Here is a 19,865-nt window from a genome sequence, read left to right on the forward strand (position 1 = left end):
TGACAACGCCAAACCGGTATCAGAATAGCTGAATATTGTGCAAAATCGACGTCAGTGGAGGACCCTACAAGTACAGCACTGCTGGTGTGTTTATAAAGTTTTTTTATTAAATTATGCGAAAATGTATAGAGTATCCTGAATCAAATTGGAAAAAGGTGTTCGTTTGAAAAAAGCAAATGTCACTGCTGGTTAATTAACCGATGTTTTAACCGATAGTTAGCCTGTGGAGTGTTTTGTCAAAAACGGTCATTGAACAATTTTGAATACCACGTGTATCTTCGTAAAGTCTAGATATTTATTATATACAATGCAGCACATTTATACATATATACATAAAATTAAGTACATAAATGGTTTTATATACATTTGTAAAGTCGTTTTAGGAGCTAGCACTAAATTATCAAACTATATTTCAAAAAGCATTCGCTAATATAATGAAGTACTTTTGTAATTACAATACAAAATTTTAACCGAAAATTAATTTAATTCTTAATTCCTAATTACGATATTTGAAATTCAGTAAGGAATTACTGTTGGTCTTATTGAAACTTTTAACATGTTGTTTTAGTTTTTGTTGTAATAATTGAAACTAAATGAGCAATGCTATGATATCTTGTTATAATTTGCTTTCCTCGTCGGAAAATTTGGCGATTCAATATGAGTAGATACTCATTACTCACTGTTTTATCATAATTAATAATTTAACACTTATTCTTCAAAATTCTAGCTTTTGTTTAAAATTAATTTAATTTTTATAATTATACTTATATTTTTATATACACTAAATTGTCTTATACTTTGGGTAACTAGCTGTATCAGAGGAAAGTACAAGTAAAATCTGTGCAAATGTAGTTATGTACAGACATAGTTTCTTTATAAAAAAAATAAAAGTTTTTTAAATTAATTTAAGTGTAATGATTTTATTTAAAATAAATCTATTACTTTTTATTTAACTTAAAAATTTTTGTTTCTTAATAAACTATTTAGTCTGCTCGTTTCTATAGTTCTGCCTTTACAATATAAATGGTTTAATATATTTAAAAAATCTTAAAATCACATTAAAAATACTTTGGTTTTTATAAAGCAGTTTGTGTCTATATTATTACTCTATACCTGGGGTCGCCGAATATTTTTCCAGTTTTTAAAAATATCAATTAAGATTGTGTGAACTGTTTCAAGTATTATGGGATATATGGTATATACTTTTCAAACTAAAGTAATATTTCACAAAAGGGTTGTTGTTAACCAAATGCCATGAAGAAGGAAGGAAGGAAGTTCTTTCCTCCTGGAATATAATTTGAATAATTACTAAATTTGTATTTTGTTAGTTAAATTATATTTAGTTTAAAAAAAAATAAAAATAAAAACGTAAAGAAACAGGCGTTCGCTGCGAATTACGAAGGGTATGATCAATAAAGGTTCAAAGATGTAATAAACTTTTCTGACGAAGTTTGCAGATCCTATCTTTTGTTGCAGCCAATAGATACTTGGTTGTGTGAGAGCGGACATAGGTCGCATTGTATATCTTTATTAACAATATATTATAATTGTTTCCATTTTAAGTGGTGGCATGGTGTAGATTGTAAGATTATGTAAAGAGTGATCTATCGCAGCTTTCATGTTGAAGAGTCTCTTTAGTATTTATAAATTAGTATTTTGAAAGAGTTCTCCCTCGAAAAATAATATTGGATGGAGATGTTAACTGAAGTTATCCTTTGGAGAAGAGATTTAGTTCTTGAATGGATTCACTTCGAAAACTCTCACATCTCTTGCAAAAACGACTGTCACAGAGCGTGTGGAAGAGTAACTACAATTTAAATACAATGATTTACTTAAAACATTATTATACAACGAGTAAATTAATAAATTACTACAAAGAAATAAGTATTTTTTCTCAAATGGAACACTTGATGGGGGCGTGGGCATTCCTTTCATAACTGTAAGAGAAAGTTTAGTAATATTACTTTAGCTTATATAGCATGTACTTATATATTCATACGGATATATTATAAACAAGCCACATTACCGACAAAACGAACCATCTAAGCCTCCGTCTCCTCATTGGCACCCTCTTGCAGTTCTTCGGGTGTACGCAAGTCGATGGCGAACTTCTGTCGGTGTGGCGTAATATTATCGGTAGGCGATTGTTCGCCCGATTCCTTAACGCGTCGTGAGTACTCTTGAAAAGCGGCCGCTAAGGCATATGTCAGTTTGCGGGCCATATCACGACTATCGCACACGAAGGCATGTACCTCGAACGGATTTGGATGTTGTTCGTCTTTCACCACAATCATGGCGAACACTCGAGTGTAGACCAAATCTTGCACTCCATACGAAATCGTATCTATCGGATAACTCCAATTGTTCACACTTGCTTTTGGTGTTATGGTTTCGATGATAACGCCCTCGGTTGATACTGTGAGATCACATTGCGGTAAAACTTTCTTAGCGGGTAGATTCTTGGCTACACCCACCAGGATATCGACGGGTCGGCGGGTGAATTTAATACCCCATAACCCACGTGCTACCTCGGACCCAATGTATTTGACCTGAAAGATAAAAGTTGTGACAGGAATACTATTTTGTAAAAATTTTAAGTGATGGCTAAAACAGATGCGACGAAAATGGGCGTGGTAGCGCACTAAAAAAGTTATACCTTCGATGGATCAAACTTCTGTTTTTTCTGTTGGGCTCAGAGACCTTCAGAAATTCAGTTCTTAACTATGACCCAAGTAGTTAAAATTAAATTCGAAAATTACTGCTTTAATAGACCCGAAATTTCGGGATTTACCAAATGGTCTTTAATTGCATTCGAAAGTCCAGGAACTGTAAATATATACAAAGCCGTGTTTGTTTATGTTTACAGCACTGTACAGCTATAAGTGTTCATATATTTGCATACAGACCGTAACTGGTCAGAACGTTGCGCATGCGCAGCTACCGGATGTAACGGAGCGCACTTCCACGAATGACTGCCAGACTAACACGAATATTTATTTTTTCATTATATTTCGAAAAAAGAACTTAAATAATAAAATACCACGGACAGAATGTGAAAAGGTAGTATATGGGTACATACACACATACATATGTAAACTAAGGTTTACATACGGGCCTTTCGAATTTCAGTAGCCCACAACGGTCTACAATAGTATTACAAGCTTGTGTGAATAACAAAGTGTAATAATTTGTAATCAATTGTATGCACAAGGTTTTGGATAGCGAGTACACGGGCGAACATGGACCCGCAATCGCTATCGACGAAATTTCAATGTGCAGCGATGTGTGTCGCTGGACTCCCTTGCTTGATGGGTAAAAAGTGTGCAAGACGAGTCATTGAGTGGTTCGTCGCATTGTTATATACATTTGTACTTAATGTATGTATTTTTACATATTTAAATGAATATACTGGTACATTTAAAGTAATGTTTATAATTTCACAAGCTCCTCGCTTATATACGTGGTATATATGAGTGAGTAAAATTTGTATTTATATATTGCAAATATGGAATATGAGAAATTGTTATCACATAAGCTAGAATGGTCAACTTCATATATAATTATTTGTTGATATTAAAAGACCCAAGTGCATAAAAAAGTAATAAAAGTACAGCTAAATTAGTGGCCATCAACGCACTTCCGGTCTGAATTTTTAGCTCGATTTATCTACACGCTTTGGCAATTCAGTTAATTTAGATGATTACTTTGTGCTATTTTGTGATTTATGTTTGGACTTTAATATATAAATAACACTTATGGAATTTTATTTTATAATTTGAGTACGAAATTATTACTATGCCGAAAATAGTAATTATTGAAAGCTCTAAGTAAACCTGAGAAGAGATCGATGCCCTAGAAGGGATTTGATAGCTTTCTCAAAAATATGTTCTAAGCATACATTACTCAACTGGGCAGCCATTAAAATCTTAAATTATTCAATTTACTGGCTTCTTTTACAACAAGTATAAGATTATTTTACGGGTTCACAAAAATTAAACAGAGGAAAATCTGTTGGAGAGACCGAAGTATTGAAATTAGCTGCTTAGAGATAATAGATAGCATTAGGGGAAAACAACATTAAATTTTAATAAGCAAACTGTTTGGAATTTCAACCATCTTACGGGGATCACAATACTTCTAGCAAAATTCCATTTTCGGTCATCAAAATCGAAAGCTGGAGAATATTTTCTGATCAAAATCGCTAAATTCAGAATGATTTGATGGGAGTATTCCATATTTTTAGACGCAAAAGGCTTCTAAATAAGACCTTCGTTAGTTACTTACTGAGAAGTATGTATGGTATAAACATACAAACTTTTCTTAATTAATTACTAGAATTACCTTGAAAGTTAATGGCAGATCCTCCACGTTGACTTGCGCTTCCAAATCGGTTGCAGGTGCAGATGTCATGTTGGATTAGTTTTGTGTTTTAGTATACGAATTTAAATCAAATAATTTAATTTAGAATTATGTCTGCTTCTTTACTTGTAAATTGACGTGATATGTCAAGGTTTAAACTGCAAAGAAAAGTTAAATAAATTGAATAATTTATTGGAATTATGAAGCATAAGTACTATTCAAGGCGAGTCAAAGAGTTTTAAAGTTACGGAGACTGCTATATATATATTTCTGGCCTAGGCAACACTAAGTGTTGCCAGGTGCAATCTGACATTTTCGTTGGAAAGTTTGACATTTTTTAGCATAACATTACTCAGAACGTTTTGTCATTTAATCGTGAATTGTTTTATTTACAGGGATTAAAAAATTCATCTCGGCCAAGAAATGGAATTAACTCGTGGACATTTTCGTGCGATCATTTTTCACAACTTTCGACGTGGATTATCTCGGCAAGAGTGCATCGATGAACTAAAATCTTTGTATGGCTATGAAGCACCATCCTATAGCACTGTGAAAAACTGGTACAAAGAATTCAATCGTGGCCGACACTCGCTCAAAGACGAATGCCGTGAAGGGCGTCCAAAAATAGCCGTTGTGCCAGAAAACATCGATGCGGTAAGTGAACTGATAATGCAAGACCGTCATGTAACATGCTTTCAGATAGAGGCATGCCTATGCATTTCTCCCATTAGCATACATTCGATATTGCATGAACCTGGCCGTAAAAAAGGTTTGTTCTCGTTGGATCCCGCACAATTTGACAATCGCTCAAAAAATGCTCGTGTGGATTGGTGTAAAGAAATGCTGACGACCGTGTGGGTCTTCCAAAACGAGCCAAATCCAACGAAATTTATTCGTGGAAGGAGCACTTCGAAGCAAATGATCGCCTGTTTCTTCGGCAAAACTGGTCATGTGGCGACTGTTCCGCTTGAGCAACGTAGCACGGTCAATTCTGAGTGGTACACCACCATTTGTTTGCCTGAAGCGTTCGGAGAAATTCGAATTCGTGGAATTGATGGGTCATCCGCCGTACAGCCCTGACTTGGCACCCAATGACTTCTTTTTATTCGCCAGAAGATGCTGTTGAAGCATTCAGAAACCATGTTTTGGAGGTGTCTCAATCGGAGTGGAAAAAGTGCTTCGAAAATTGGTTTGAGCGCATGCAAAATTGTATAAATCTTGATGGAGAATATTCTGAAAAACAATAAAACCATTTTCGTTGATAATATTCCTATTTTCATTATTAATCCAGAAATATATATAGCAGCCCTAGTAATTATAATATATTTGTTGAATATTGTTACCAATCACTAAATGATGAAAAATATATTTATAAATGTTTTTATAATACAAATAAAAGTTAATATCTGTCTAAAGCCTAGACAAATTTCAAAAAACAAAAACGTGGCTGTAAGAATTTAGTTTACTATGCACATTGTGTATATGCATACATGCATATTATATTAGATTATATACAAATGTATATATGTAATACACCCGCCGGGGGAAGCAGAGGAAGAGGAAGACCTCCACTCCGTTGGAAGGACCAAGTGGAGAAGGACCTGTCTTCACTTGGAATATCCAATTGGCGCTATTCGGCTATAGTCGCGTAAGCGGTGACTACGCCAATCAAGAAGAAGATATATGTAATACATACGTACTATATATACCTATGTATTTGTCTACGCTTCTCGGTTTGCTGCCGCAACGAGGCATGAAGATGAAGTTAACATAAGTAATGACTATTAATCCTTATCTTAACAGATAAAATTATTCAGAAATAACTTTAGCATTACGGCACACTTTACAACGTGTTGTTATACAAAAATTCTAAATATAGCGGTAAACACTACTTTAAGATAAGATCAAATAAATACTTAAATTTATTTTCTATCTGATTTTGTTAGGTTATTGCTATTTAGAACTGTTAGAAAATCAGCTATTCAAAAATATTATATTCATTGAGCACTAAGAATCTTTGTGTGGGAGGAGTATTTTCGCCTATGTGGCCTATTTATGATATGTATATAAAATAAAGGGTAACTAACAAAACATATTTTCTTCTAAAACAATTTTCATAAAAGTAATGTGTCGAGTACATAGTATAGCTGAAGACTAGCTTTAAAGCAGAAAAATTACTTGATGACGCCCAAAAGTATACACAATCGTTTTTTGCCAAGAAATTTTTTGGAAATCAACATATTTCATGGAACTTATGAGCAGAATAGAAATAAAAATGGTTATTATTTTAGTTATCGCAACTGTTATGTAGAGCCAAACATTTCGAAAAATAATTGTTAAACAAAAAATGCTATCTGTGAAATGAATGTATTTAAAATTCTACCCTTAAAAATTATTTCTATTTGACACAACTGACATTAAGGTGGTAACATTAAGTAAGTGGAAGAAGGGTTTATAGCGTCCTGTTAAATAAAAAAAGATAATTAAAAAACCTAGATGTTGTGAAGTATATGATTATGGCAAAAGTTCTGCAATCCAAGTATAATTGTATGTTAAAATATTGTTTACAAATTTATTTTAAAACGGTAGAAATATTTTTTTACAACATTACAAGTTGATGGTTTGCTTGGTGCATAAGAGTATTGTAAATTTGAAAAAAAATAAGTTGTATGAGGTTTAAAATATGTTTCAATATTCAAAAAAATTATCATGAAAATCCAGTACTACAATTCACTTTATAGTTTTTCGGGGTTATAAAAAATTAATCGTCAGTTTTTGAGATATCTTGATAAAATTTAATACATACGTGTATTTTGATATTCCATTGATTATTTCGAACGGTTAGATCGAACAATTATATCTCCCATACAAGCGATTATTAAGATTTTTAAATCTTCGCCTTAAAAATCGCCAATTCGAAATCGGTTTTAGAAGAATAGTTCATATAACAAAGTTGTTCAGAATTATATGTAGAACATTTACCGCATAAGAGATTTTAAAGAAAAAAATCGATCCGTTCTAATATATATATAAATCATCTGCATGATGAACTGAATCGATTTAGCTAAGTCCAACTTAAACATAAAGTTATTTTTTACTTACTCGACAGTTTTTCCGAGTCGCATGTATGTGTTCAGGTAATAATGTATCACCCTAATACACTTTTATACATGTTATTAAAATCGTTGCATTTGAGCAATGAGTAACTGAAATAAATGTTACCCACTTGCTTTGAAAGCTGAGCACTTAAGTAAATAGTAAGTAAAGCCGATTTAGATATGTACATATGGCATGTGTGTAGATATGTGGACATTTGAAGGTGCTGGTACACATATTTTGAAATACATGTGCTGTGTGTAAGATAACAATCTAGATAGCGATAGCTGATCTATTGCTCTCAAATTAGTTTAGAAAAAATTTCCTTTCAGCTCGAGGCTTTGTCATCTTAATATCTAGTTCATCAATAATAATATCTCGAAATGCATTTTACTTACATATATTTGAAAAATATTGTTTGCTTTCCATTTCTCTTTACATCACTCACATTTAAATATGAAATTACTTAAAATATGTTTACCTTAAATTAAGCTTCAAAAGTCATTACTTGCTACCATTTACCACCACTTATTATAAACATTATATTTTTTTTACCAAATATGAACTTTGAGATCGTCACGCACACGGCAGTCAAATCATCGACTAATTAGTCCGTAGTATTCACAATTGTTTTACTATTTTTAACAAAAATATGTTTCACACAATTGTATCAGCAAGTATTTATTTTATCTATTTTTAAACAACAATTCTATTGTTTCCATAGTTTTTTTTTTAATTTACGATCTTCAATTGCCTGAGAAATGCATAGTCCCATTGAGCATTGAAATAAACACAGACGAGACAGAGACACGGCTTAACAACCGCAGCGCACAACACGCTCGTTTGAATTGGTGTTCCGTCTTTGCTTCCGACTTTTTCGTTGCTTTTTGGCTAACACTCGGTCAGGTCACAGCGAAGCGCTGTAGCCAACTGCCGGCGCCTACGGCTGCTCGCCCAGGTGAGCAAAAGCACAAGCGGCAAACGATCAGCGACTACCGCGAGCGCCGCGCACTCTTCGTTTCGTCGGCAGCGACGCTGACTGCGCATATTTCCGATGGCTATTTACTACAAGTACTGTTAGTGGCATACTTGTTGCTTTGGTGGCGGTCGCTTTGCTGCAGTCACTGGTTTTCTGCCCACAGCGCTTACGCGCATTGTTGCTTGTACTCGGAACAGCGGCACATCGGAAATAAGCAACTGTGGCGGCACCAACCATAAAAGAAATAATAAAACATTGTATTGTGGTGTTGTTGTTGTTTTGTACAGTGGCATCAGCGATCATGCAAATTGCACGAATGTGGCAGATAAGCAGTTAAAATATGCGTGAAGCGGCTGGCATTTATTTTTATGTGAATATGAATGTTGCTATGTAATGTTGCTTGTTAAACAATGGAAATACAACTAAAATAACAAACTACATATATATGTATATATTTCTACTATAAAAACAATGTCAAATATAGAATATACATATTTATATGTATGCACTGTCACACTATTTGTCTGTCTGCGTAACAGTCTCAAGTTACAAGCATTTGATGAGCTTGACTTGAGACTTGGTGTTAATGACCACTGGGAGGCGGCAATAAAACGGTGGAACAGCACGTAAAAGCGCCTAACACCTAAATGGAGCACAAAAGTATAAAAAAGCAGTCACTTACTCTGACGTCATTGGCACTTTATGAACCCAATGAGAATTGTTCGTGCATTTTCGGATTTATTTATTTTATGGAAGTTCGAAATTAGTCTAAATTAAATCAGATTGCATTGTTAAAACATATATAGAATTATTATAAACTTGTTTTCGAAATTAAATGACAGCTTAAGGCTTCTATAACAAAATCTCAAAATAATTGTTAATGCTTTTTATATAAATTTCAAGTTGGTCACTCTGCCTAAAAAATTAGTAAATTTGGTAAAATACGAAATAATGAAGTTTTTTTAAAAATGTTGGTATGTGTATTACTGTTCTTTGGTTCACAGAGATTCTTAGTGATTACTAGCTTAAACTGAAAACATTTTGCGCTGTAATAGATTTTTTTATACTTGTCTCATTTCCAGTGAAAAATATTTTTTTTTTGTTCAGAGCAGACTCGTTGTAAATTAACAATATCTAACATAAATATAGTCGGTGGAGAGATTACTTACAGTTTTCTTTGACTACAAAAGTTTTGTGGTTACGTGCCTTTAGCAAATTTTAGAATTATGACTAAAATTAGCTAAAACGTATTAATATTCATAACTTATTCTAATAAAATATTTGCAGAAAATACTGAGTATAAAATCATTCTTCAAAACTAATTCAACGTCGAATAAAATTTCAGAGTTAATTAAAACTTAATTTAATAATAAATAGGTATTGCATAAATAAATGAATATATTGCTCTCGCTACAACTAAGAAGAGGTTGAGAGAATGACGGAAACGTGACTAATAAACGAGGGTTTTCGAATTAGCTCGGAAGTTTTCTTCTATATAGTCTTCTACATACCGATAGACAATATTAGTTAAATAAAATATCAGTACCAGTACCAGCAACAGCCAGTAAACATTATTTATACAAGATATAATACTGACTATTTAATAAGTTGTTGACAAAGCTCCTCAAAAGCTACTAAAAAGCTTTTAAGCGGCCTTCAATTATTATTTAGAAGATTTTTAACGAAAAATTGTAAGCTCGTATCGTAAGTGAATTTTGAGGTTAGGCAGGTTACAAAAAACATACTGACTACACCGTGCGGAATTTGTTTAACCACAGGCATGTAAGAAATCTACGAAATGTAAGAATGTCAAATACGACTGCCAGCTCCGCTATACTAAGATAAGCGTGTGATCCGTGAGCTTATAGGTGTATATACATCACCAACTTATTGCGCGTTTGTTGTTGTTGGTACAAAATTTTAGAATAATTTCTCAAAACTGAGGATATTGTTAAAGAAAAAATTGGTAATCTCACCATAAAAGTCCAAACGTTTTTCCATCCACTTCGACTTTAAGGAACACTTAAGAGCTTAATTAATTTAAAATTAAGAAATTATTAAATTAAAAAAAATAATAATAATAATATAATTTATGATAGTAAAAATGATAATTTACAAATCTTGTTTTAAAAAGTATATAGTTCAAGATGAGTTACTTCATGACTAGTTCGAAATGAACAAGTTGTAAATCCATGAATGATGCCACTAGTTCAAACAAACCAAATTAAATCTGAAGAAAAAAAAAAAAAATTCATTTAGTGCACATAAATATGTATAAGTAAGTATGCATATAAGTATATGCTATACATACATTTATACAAATATTAATCATATTGAAGTAATAGTTTGTTCAACAACCAGGAAGTGTTAGTGTATATAAATTTGCCATTGCTCCAGTTAAATTATATTTCTGCGATTCAATCACATTCATCTGTATACATATATATGTACATATGTACTCAGATACCAATATGTTTGAACAGGCATGCGTTTGTGCATGAAACACGCAATAAAAATGTTAAAGTCATTCAATTGTAAAATTAAGTAACTTTTCGCCAAGCAAACGCCCAATTGGCAACAACAACGGCTGAGAAGTAAAGCTTAAGTGTTTGTGTGTATGGTTATGCATGTAAAAATATATGAGTGTAATAAAGTATTTATAATGTTTCGAAAAGACGTGCACGCTACATGCATCAATTTTATTGAAGTGCTGACTAGTAGCACCAAAATAATGCAAATATATTGATTTCCACACATCTAGGATCAGTTTATACGAATCTACTAGAAGTCTCCGAAATTCTGTGTTGCTAATTTTTTATGATTCTGCCTACAAATTTTCTCGACATTTCAAAAGAAATACGTATAGKTTAACATATATTCATTGATGACAATATATATGCATGTACCTCAAGCTTTTGTTTTTGTATTGTGGCTATTGCCACCAAACAACAGTTCCAGCTAATCACTCAACCCGCTGTGGAAATCACCTCACTTTCATTTTGGCARTAAAACACACAATTAACTTTTCTTGACATTTTGCCAATTTCCATTAAGTCAGTTCACTAATTACAGTTATTTCTAAACATATGTATTTGTTGTAAAAGTGTGGTTGTTCGATGGAATTTTAAATGATTGGGAGGTTTCAAAACTCGTTTCTAAATAAAGGTTAAGTATAGAAACCATATTAAACAAATACATATATACCAAATTCAAATTTGACCCGGTTTGCCGACAAATAAAAATCGAAAACCAACTTTATTATCACTTTTGAAATAAGCTTCGAGCCAATTATCTCCACTGGCTTCAGTGCCTTTAGCGAGATTTATTTTTGTTTTTTAGACAGATTAGACGTCATATTCATAAACCCAGGTCCCGATAGATTGGATGAATGTAGGGCCCTGAGTTAGGGTGATGATCTTTTGTCATCTCTTTTTTCCAAAAGTTTAAAGTCTTTTGTTGAGATTATCTGATGCCAACACGACAATTCCTAGCAATGTTTCTTTCAATTCTTCGATGTCATCGCCATTAACAGAGGAGAAGGGACGACTCACTCAGGTAAGCTGTCACGACTTCCCGAGTGAACTGAACTTTTTTTTATTTTAGACATGTGGCAACCCACCTTTTAGTTTAATAAATAGTAATATTTGAAGATTTATTGAGTAAAAGGAAATTGAGTCTTCCACGAAAGAACTAGCGATTAAATGCACTGGAACAAACGCTGCAGTTTCATATATGCAGTTATTACTTATCATTAGCATATGATAACACTTTTGAATCTAAAAATAAGTATACATATGTATATAGAGGTAAATTTATCGCTGTGCATGACAATTCTCTCGAAATTGTGTGACTGTTTTGAAGCATCTGTTTCGACTGAGAGCTCCGCGTTGTTTGTTCTGCGTCAACGTGTAGGCCGATGGGGATCACATGCATTTACATATGTACATTAAGGTGGGACAATTAAAATTTACCAACTTAACATTTGAATGATTGAAAGTACAAACTCAAGTTTATGCGCAAATGCAAAAAATTCTTTAATATGAAAGCTAATTTCCACCAAACCAATTTCCAAGTTTATACTAAACATTTTTTTGTTGCTCGCTGATCCATTAAGTAAGATGTATTCATATATTTTTTTGAAAAAAAAAAGGTGTAAAAATATTGAACCGCCCTAAGCGTAAGCGTAATTAGTTATTGCCGTATGGGCGCGCTCCCCAATGCTTAGCTGCTGAAGTGCAAATTTCTATGATATTTTAGAACATCCCTTTGAAACCGCGCCTCAGCGGTCATTATCAGTCAAATCCGCTCCGGAACAACAACTGCCATGATCAGCGTGCGATCCGTGCGATCCTTATAGGCACATGTAGGTGCGTGTATGTATATCAACAAATGGTGGCTGGTAGCAATTAGTTGCAGTTTTTCTTTATTATGTGCCATTTCTCACGTTCTTTATTGTTGTTGTTGTTGTTTTTTCACATTTGCATTAGCCGAACTTAGCGGAAGCCCACCGCTTTACGCTACGGTGTCAACTAATCATTTATGTACGTGTGTGTGTTTGCTCCAGAAGTTTTCTCTGCGCTTTAACGTGTTTTTCGCTTTTTATTTTTATCCAGTTTTAATGGGTTCTATTGCTTTGTTAAAGTTTTTATTTAATGCGGCTTTTTGTGTGGTTTAAACGCGCTTCTAAGCCAAAGTTTACTTTGTTCTTGTCTCATTTTCTTTGTTGCACGTTGATATTTTACTAGTAATCCAACAGTTATGGGAATATTTATATACATAAAATAAATGTTTTACCCAATTTTCAGTTTATAAGATCTAGAACATTTCAATTATGACTTTTATTTTACTTATCACTTTCTTTTAAAAATTTTGTAAAATTATTCTTCTTAGATATCGCTATCTCGAGTGTCACCTTAAAAACTGTTTTCTACTAAAGCAGCTATGAATGTATTTATGTTTATACAGACATAAATATTTTAACTACTCACAAGCCTAAGGTTTTTCGGTGGTTTTCTCCTCTACTATTTAAATACTTCCAGCGGCAGTGGGTTATTTGTGCGCCCGTTATCTCGTCTTGTATGTGCAAATATACACAGGTAATTATGTATATGCAGATGTATGTATATATACATATGCGTTGAAGTGTTTATAAGCACCGCTCAATGGCTGCAATTACTTCATGCTTAACTTTTGGTTTTGCGTTTATTGTTTTCTACACTTACTTTTCGTTTTATGACCGTGATATTTTATTTCCACTAATTTTTTTACCGTTCACTTTTATCTTATCTCTTCTTATCACAGCCTCGCACACTGATAACGAACTTGTCGGTTTTGCTTCGGCGCACACTTGTTCATTTAAAGAAGGTTTCTTAGTCACTGCAAAGTAGTAGTTCACCAGAAACTATTAATTTGTGAATTTTGTGATTGTGTTTCTTAAATTTCACGAAAATTAGTTTTATGTTGTTTTATTGACGAATTATATTATTTTGTTAGCCTCCACTAATTTCTACAGGTACTCTTTCGCTCACCTACATTTGGTTACTAAACGCCGACGAAAACGCCACTGCCGCACTTCAACACTCGCGAGCCAACTGATCGTCACTGTCGTTTCATTATAGTTGGCAATAAAGTTGGTCAGTGATTCACAAACTTTTCTCGTCTTGGTGTTCAAGGGAAGAGATGTAGTGAGAGAGAGAGAGGGAGAGAGAGAGGGAAGAGCGAGCAAAATATAAAAATAGTTCAATCATTCAAACTCGCCTGCTTTTATATCTTTGGTTCAATATTTTCAAGTGCGAAAAGAAGATAGGGTTTGGTTCCATATCATAACTGAAATTTCAAGAACTTGATCTGAATTATTCCGGATTACTTCTCTGCTCAAGCGAACTAGGTTTTAAATTTTGGATATATATATATGTATTAATCGCGACTTTGAAATTAATGTGTGGACCGCGGGTGAAATAAATTTTGCAAGCTCTTCTTTGATTAGCGTTGATAATCCCCCCAAAAATGTAGTATTTATGAGATCTATTTTTGGATGAATAATTTTTGATATTGCCTTAGAGACGAGAGCTTCTGAGACCTCACCATATGTGTTTCATAGTTGAGCCGACCTATCCATTAAGATAAGCTGACGCGCTTGACAAGGTATGATATTTAATACTTCAGAGAGTCAGATTTAATGCTGTATAATTCGTACAAAATATTGTATGTTCCTTTTGCATAAATTATTTTATTTTAGAACGGCGATTAGAGAATACGTTGTTTCAAAAGATCGTGACGCATTTAGGTTTGGGCACTTATATATATACATATGTATATGATAGAAGCTTTATATATGAGTCAAATTGTTTAAATTCGAGTCTAAACACTTTTGAGGAAACACGGATACGCCTTCTATTTTAGACTTCTGCACCTGCATTGATAATTTAGAGTTTCAAAAGCACCTATACTTCAGAATAGCTCCTTAATTTGTTGGCTAAGCTTCGGCTAATAACGCTGTTACCTAGATTTTCGGTTATAGGTGATTGATAAAGGCTTTGAAATTAATCCCTAACATATTTCGGCATGCTCAGGATTAGTTATGAATATTTCGCAGATTTATGTAAACAGATTGAAGTGCTAACTTTGTTAACTTTAAAAATAACTATATCCATTGCTACCAAGCTTCAAAATGTAAACATATACATACATACTATGGACAAAAATATTCAGTTCAACTCCTCAAAGTCATGTCGCTATGTTTGGTTATTTGTAATATATCCTCCTCCAACTACGAAATTTCACTTCGAAAATCATTGTTAGATAATTTAACAGAATCGTTCTTTTCGCGTATCCTTTTTCGAAGGATCTGTTAGAAGTTTGGGTAAAAAATGTGTGGCGCGGCATTTTTACCCAAATTTCCATCATTTCCCAAGGCAGCAACTAGCGCGCCATCTTTCGGTGAGTTTTATGAAAAACCTTGCTTTTGTCGTACTATCAACTGATAGATGTCGCGAGGTTCGAAAACAAGAAACAGCTGTTTGTTTCCGCCATTTCAAAGAAAACTTCCTTAAGTTCTCGAAATTTGAGCGTCGCGAATGTTATCGGTGACTTTTTAGTGAAATTTGTGCCTTTTAATTGTTCAATGTATGTAGTTTTAGGTGGTGAAGTGTCATTGGTGTAATTAATAATAATAAAGTGAAGTGAAGTAGAAAAAAGTGCAAGTTTGCTAGAAAAGCATTTGCTGCTCAGCAAGTGTCTGCCGCAATTCCTCTATTGGTGTAAGTCTTCTAACTTATGTAAATAAAAATGCATATTTGGTGCAGTTTTTGTAGTTTTATTTTAGTGGTATTTTATTATTTTTAGCGAAATGCAGAATTGACCGCATTGTAAGTGTTATTTTAACAGCTCTGCCCTCTGCATACAATGTCAAGCATAGACGGTAATTTCACAGCATTTCCTTTTCGTATAAAGCCTTGCCAAAGTTTTTATTCAAAAACAGGTTCTTGGCATTTGGTTAGTTAATTTTTGGATAAAGTTTCCAGCTTTCTTCTATTAGACGAAAAAGGTTATATTGTTTTAAAGAAAAACACAGTTTTGTGGCTAAATTAAATTTTATTAAATTGTCTGGATAAAGCATAATTTAGTTAATTCAGGGACACTCACCGATCTTAGTGATTTTTATACTTTTCATTACAAAGAGGCCTACAGCCCTCTGTTTCCCGGAATTTCTGCCCTGCACCAATTAATTATATATCTGAGGTAATGTGAATATATCTGCTAATCAATAGAAGGTTCATGCATTTGTATTTTGCGTCTGTATTTGAAGATGTATCTTCTCGAAATTTGACATACATGTGTTATTTTACAAGATATCTCTACAAAGTCCAAATATTATATATTGCTCAGATCGGACGACTATAGCATATAACTTTTGTGCAAACAGACCAATCAAAATCATGATGAAAATCTTTTATGCCATAAAGTGTGCCTAAGAAGGATATTATGGTTAAGGTGCAGCCCTTAGAACGATGTTGCTTTCTATCGTATGCTTGTTAACTAGGCAGGACCTTTTGTACCTTTGTTACGACTAACGGCAAGAAAAATAATATGTTGAGATCATCATTGAAAAATATTGAGAGCCACTGCTAACTCTTGAAAGATATCACGCCTATTTCTGGCACAACAGCACAACTTCCGACACCTCTGTACATTATTATCTTCTTAGCAATGTATCTTTCTCACGTTACCAAAGCATGGTTACAACAATTTGAGAGCCACTGTAAAAATTTCAATTAAAGCATTTTTTTAATTTTTAATTTTTATCACAATGTAAGTAGTCCAGTGCTGCCATTACTATAAGAAGATAAGTAATATGAGAACGACTAGTGAAATACACCACCTTTGACCAAATGACAGAGAACCTCAAGCACAATTACCTCCACATTCATTATGCAGTCCTTAAAATAGCTAAATAATTAACCATAAACTTGTTCTCGAATAAATTAAATACTGTCTATCCATCCATGCGGCACATACATAAATCTACAATTAGAAGGTTAAAATCAATTTGCCACAAGAATGCCCAAAAGTACCTCATTGCTGGCAACTACTGAACGCTGCCGAATGCTCATAAGCACGTACACACATTGACTTCACCTCGGAGCACCGTCCATCCATTCTCGAACCCAAACTGCTTTGCTGTTGTGGCACTGCAATACGTTCATCAAATCGGTGTGCTTGCGTGCGTGTGTATATGTGTGCGTATAAATGTTCCGCCAAGCATTGAATTCAATTGCAGCAAAAGTACACTTAAGAAAATTTATGCACGAGTGCCTCGGCAGCGACAAACTGCAGCAACACCGAGCAGACATGCCAATATTCTTGTTAAGTTGCTTGTAATTAGCCAAAAGAAAGAAATAAAGCCCTAAACTACCGGGGAGGGGTGTGCACTGGTGCAGTGTTGGTTAGTTGCTTGCTCGCGCGGTGAGCCCGGTGAACCCGGTGCTGCTTCAATTTCACCTAAATTTAAGTTCATGTATGAAAATGTTATTGTATTATTCCCGTATGCAGCTGTGTGTGTGTGTGTGTGTGAGCACATACAAGCAATTGCTGAACCCCCTTACACATTTGTGAATTGAATTGCCATCAAGGGATTCATAATTTCTGTAAAACCCAAAGCAGAAGAAGAAGAAGTTGAAAGAGAAGCAACAGGCAAAGTCATTAGAGCGCAGTTACCACAGACGGTGGATGTGTATATATGGATCTACATAGATTTATATGGTTTTCAGACATTTCGTTGACTGTATGCACGCTCAGAATATGCTGTTCTCCTCCTACGAATTGTGGGCTGCGGGAATTCAGGAAGAGAAACAGTTTGCAGCAGAATCGAGTTTAAGTTGCCGTTACTGGCCAGTGCTTTGGTGTTATTAAACATATACTTACATACACACATACACATATGCTTAACATAATTATTTCAACATCAACTTGTGGCTGATTAATTGATGATGTGTTTATCTGAAGGGACGAATCTTTTATAAAGCTGATTAATTTCCACTGCAAGAAAATTATAATTAATCACGAATTTGAAGATCGTCAATATGGAGTCAGGCGATTAAACGTTAACGAATTTGCGACAAGCGCAGCTGCTTTGGTCGAATGCTTGTTTGTATATTCACGAAACATAAGTGTATTTACAGTATATATAGCAATTAAATGGCATAAATATGTGAAATATATTTGTTTATTAGGGTGAGGCAAAAAGGATTATGTATAGTTAACCGGATGTTTGAAGATCCTGATATGAGTTATATGGCACAGAGGTGCACCGTTAGGAGAAAAACACGCTTACTTTGTTCAATAAAGATAGCTAACTGACTGGCCGATTTGTGGCGTACATGCATACTACTCTCAGAAAAGGATGCTCTCCACATTTGTGTAATATATCTCACAGATTGACCGATATTGTCGATAAAAGGTCGATACGAATTGGGGTCCACATATTGGATAGATATATGTGGGTTTGAATAGTTTTGGTCCGATTTCAACAATTTTTGGTCATAAGGTGGCACACCTCACACCTGGCATATGTGACATATGAATTAATGTAGATAATATTACTTACAAAGTTTCGGTTAAAATTGGTTGAGTAGGCCCGGATATAAGAATTTGTATCTAATGTGGGCGGTGCAAGCGTTGCAAGACTTAGATTATTTTATGATGAGATTTTTGGAGTCGAAATACGCTTGGAAGTTACCTACCGAGAAGCCATTTTATTAGAATTATAAATTTTAGGGTAGTGCACATTTTTCGATGGTACAAAAAAAAAAAAAAAATTGATTTTGTTTGATCTGTTTTCCTGAGTGCTACTTGTTTTAGTGGTCCGAGATCGGCTGGTTTGAAAAATGAGCTCCTTATTGAGAAAAGAACGTCTGCAAAAAATTTCAGGCCGATATCTCAAAAAATTTAAGTCTATTTAGTTCGCATACACATGTACGTACAGAGAGATATACGGATAGGCGGACATGGCTAAACCGGCTCAGTCCATAATACTGATCGTTTGTATATAGAATTTATATGATCTCCCACATAAACATATGAAGATTCCTTGAAGCGATCACAGGGAACTTCAAACTACTGTCTCTAGGCCTTGAGTTCATATATTTTGTAAAATATCGATATGTGCTGAATCAGCCTATGTTGAAAAAAACTTTGCTATTATGTCCTTCAGGATATATTATACACTTATTAAATTTTTCCTACAGGGCGTGCCAATTTTTGATTTTTTTTTTTCAAATAAATAATATAATTAATAAATACATAAAATGTTTAACATTTTATTAAACAGCATAACTACTTTAATTTTTTGATCTAAAGTCATCTGGACTCTATTACATTTGTTACTTTCACTGCCGTTTCACCATTTCGCCATCCTGCTTTCCCGATTGCCTGCCAGCCCGCTCTTTGTCCAGCTGCAACATCAGTAATGCCTCTGTGAAAGCCACTAAAGTGTTTGGAAATCCCGCACGTACTAAATGGAATTTAACTAATTGCACTCCATTCCTTCGCCGCCACGCAATAGCGCCGCTCCCGCGCCAAGGCAAACCCGGTTCGAAAACCGGCGTCGCTAGTCATTGCGCTGCTTTGCTATTTTTCTGCATACCTTCTCTTAGCCTTAGCTGGCAAAGTCGGGCATTTTTTTGACGCCACTCAAGCGCTCACAGCTACGCGCGGCATTTGTTTGCACATACATCATTCCATTTGCACAACGCGCAACTATGCCGCTGCAGCGCCGCCAGCAACAACAATCTTACGCCATCCTACTGCGACCACAGTAGCGAGCAGAAGCAGCGTCAACTTTGTTGCTAATATTGGCCACAGAATTTTGTGCATCGTTCGCAGCATGCGCGCTGATTAGAGTTGTGGTCGACAGCAGGCATGTCAGTGGCTC

The 19,865-nt window shown here is 34.3% G+C and overlaps 1 protein-coding gene across 8 annotated transcripts; it reads right to left on the minus strand.

The window, feature by feature from the left end:
- Nucleotides 1–357: 357 nt before the first annotated feature.
- LOC108971675 lies at nt 358–14,010 on the minus strand. Of its 8 annotated transcripts, none has more exons than XM_018937914.1 (4): nt 13,423–14,010; nt 4,342–4,517; nt 2,000–2,549; nt 358–1,937 (listed from the first exon to the last, which is right to left on the minus strand). In XM_018937914.1, exons 2-3 carry the CDS (start codon nt 4,408–4,410, stop codon nt 2,043–2,045), a joined length of 576 nt encoding a protein of 191 aa, XP_018793459.1. In that variant the 5' UTR covers nt 4,411–4,517; nt 13,423–14,010; the 3' UTR covers nt 358–1,937; nt 2,000–2,042. The 8 variants fall into 8 exon arrangements, with proteins under 8 accessions (XP_018793459.1, XP_018793458.1, XP_018793457.1 ...); XM_018937913.1 differs by having other exon boundaries at nt 359–1,937; nt 2,027–2,549; nt 13,657–14,010; XM_018937912.1 differs by having other exon boundaries at nt 359–1,937; nt 2,027–2,549.
- Between the last annotated feature and the right edge of the window lie 5,855 nt (nt 14,011–19,865).

The sequence above is a fragment of the Bactrocera latifrons genome, unplaced genomic scaffold (assembly GCF_001853355.1).
Source record: "Bactrocera latifrons isolate USDA-ARS-PBARC rearing strain unplaced genomic scaffold, ASM185335v1 scaffold_35, whole genome shotgun sequence".
Lineage (NCBI taxonomy): Eukaryota > Metazoa > Arthropoda > Insecta > Diptera > Tephritidae > Bactrocera > Bactrocera latifrons.

What these genes read in the sequence shown, in the direction of transcription:
- LOC108971675 (XM_018937914.1), bottom strand. Translation starts at nt 4,410, where the DNA reads ATGACATCTGCACCTGCAACCGATTTGGAAGCGCAAGTCAACGTGGAG. An exon ending in ATCTGCCATTAACTTTCAAG is followed by an intron (nt 2,550 to 4,341) that starts GTAATTCTAGTA and finishes TTTATCTTTCAG; the next exon opens with GTCAAATACATTGGGTCCGA.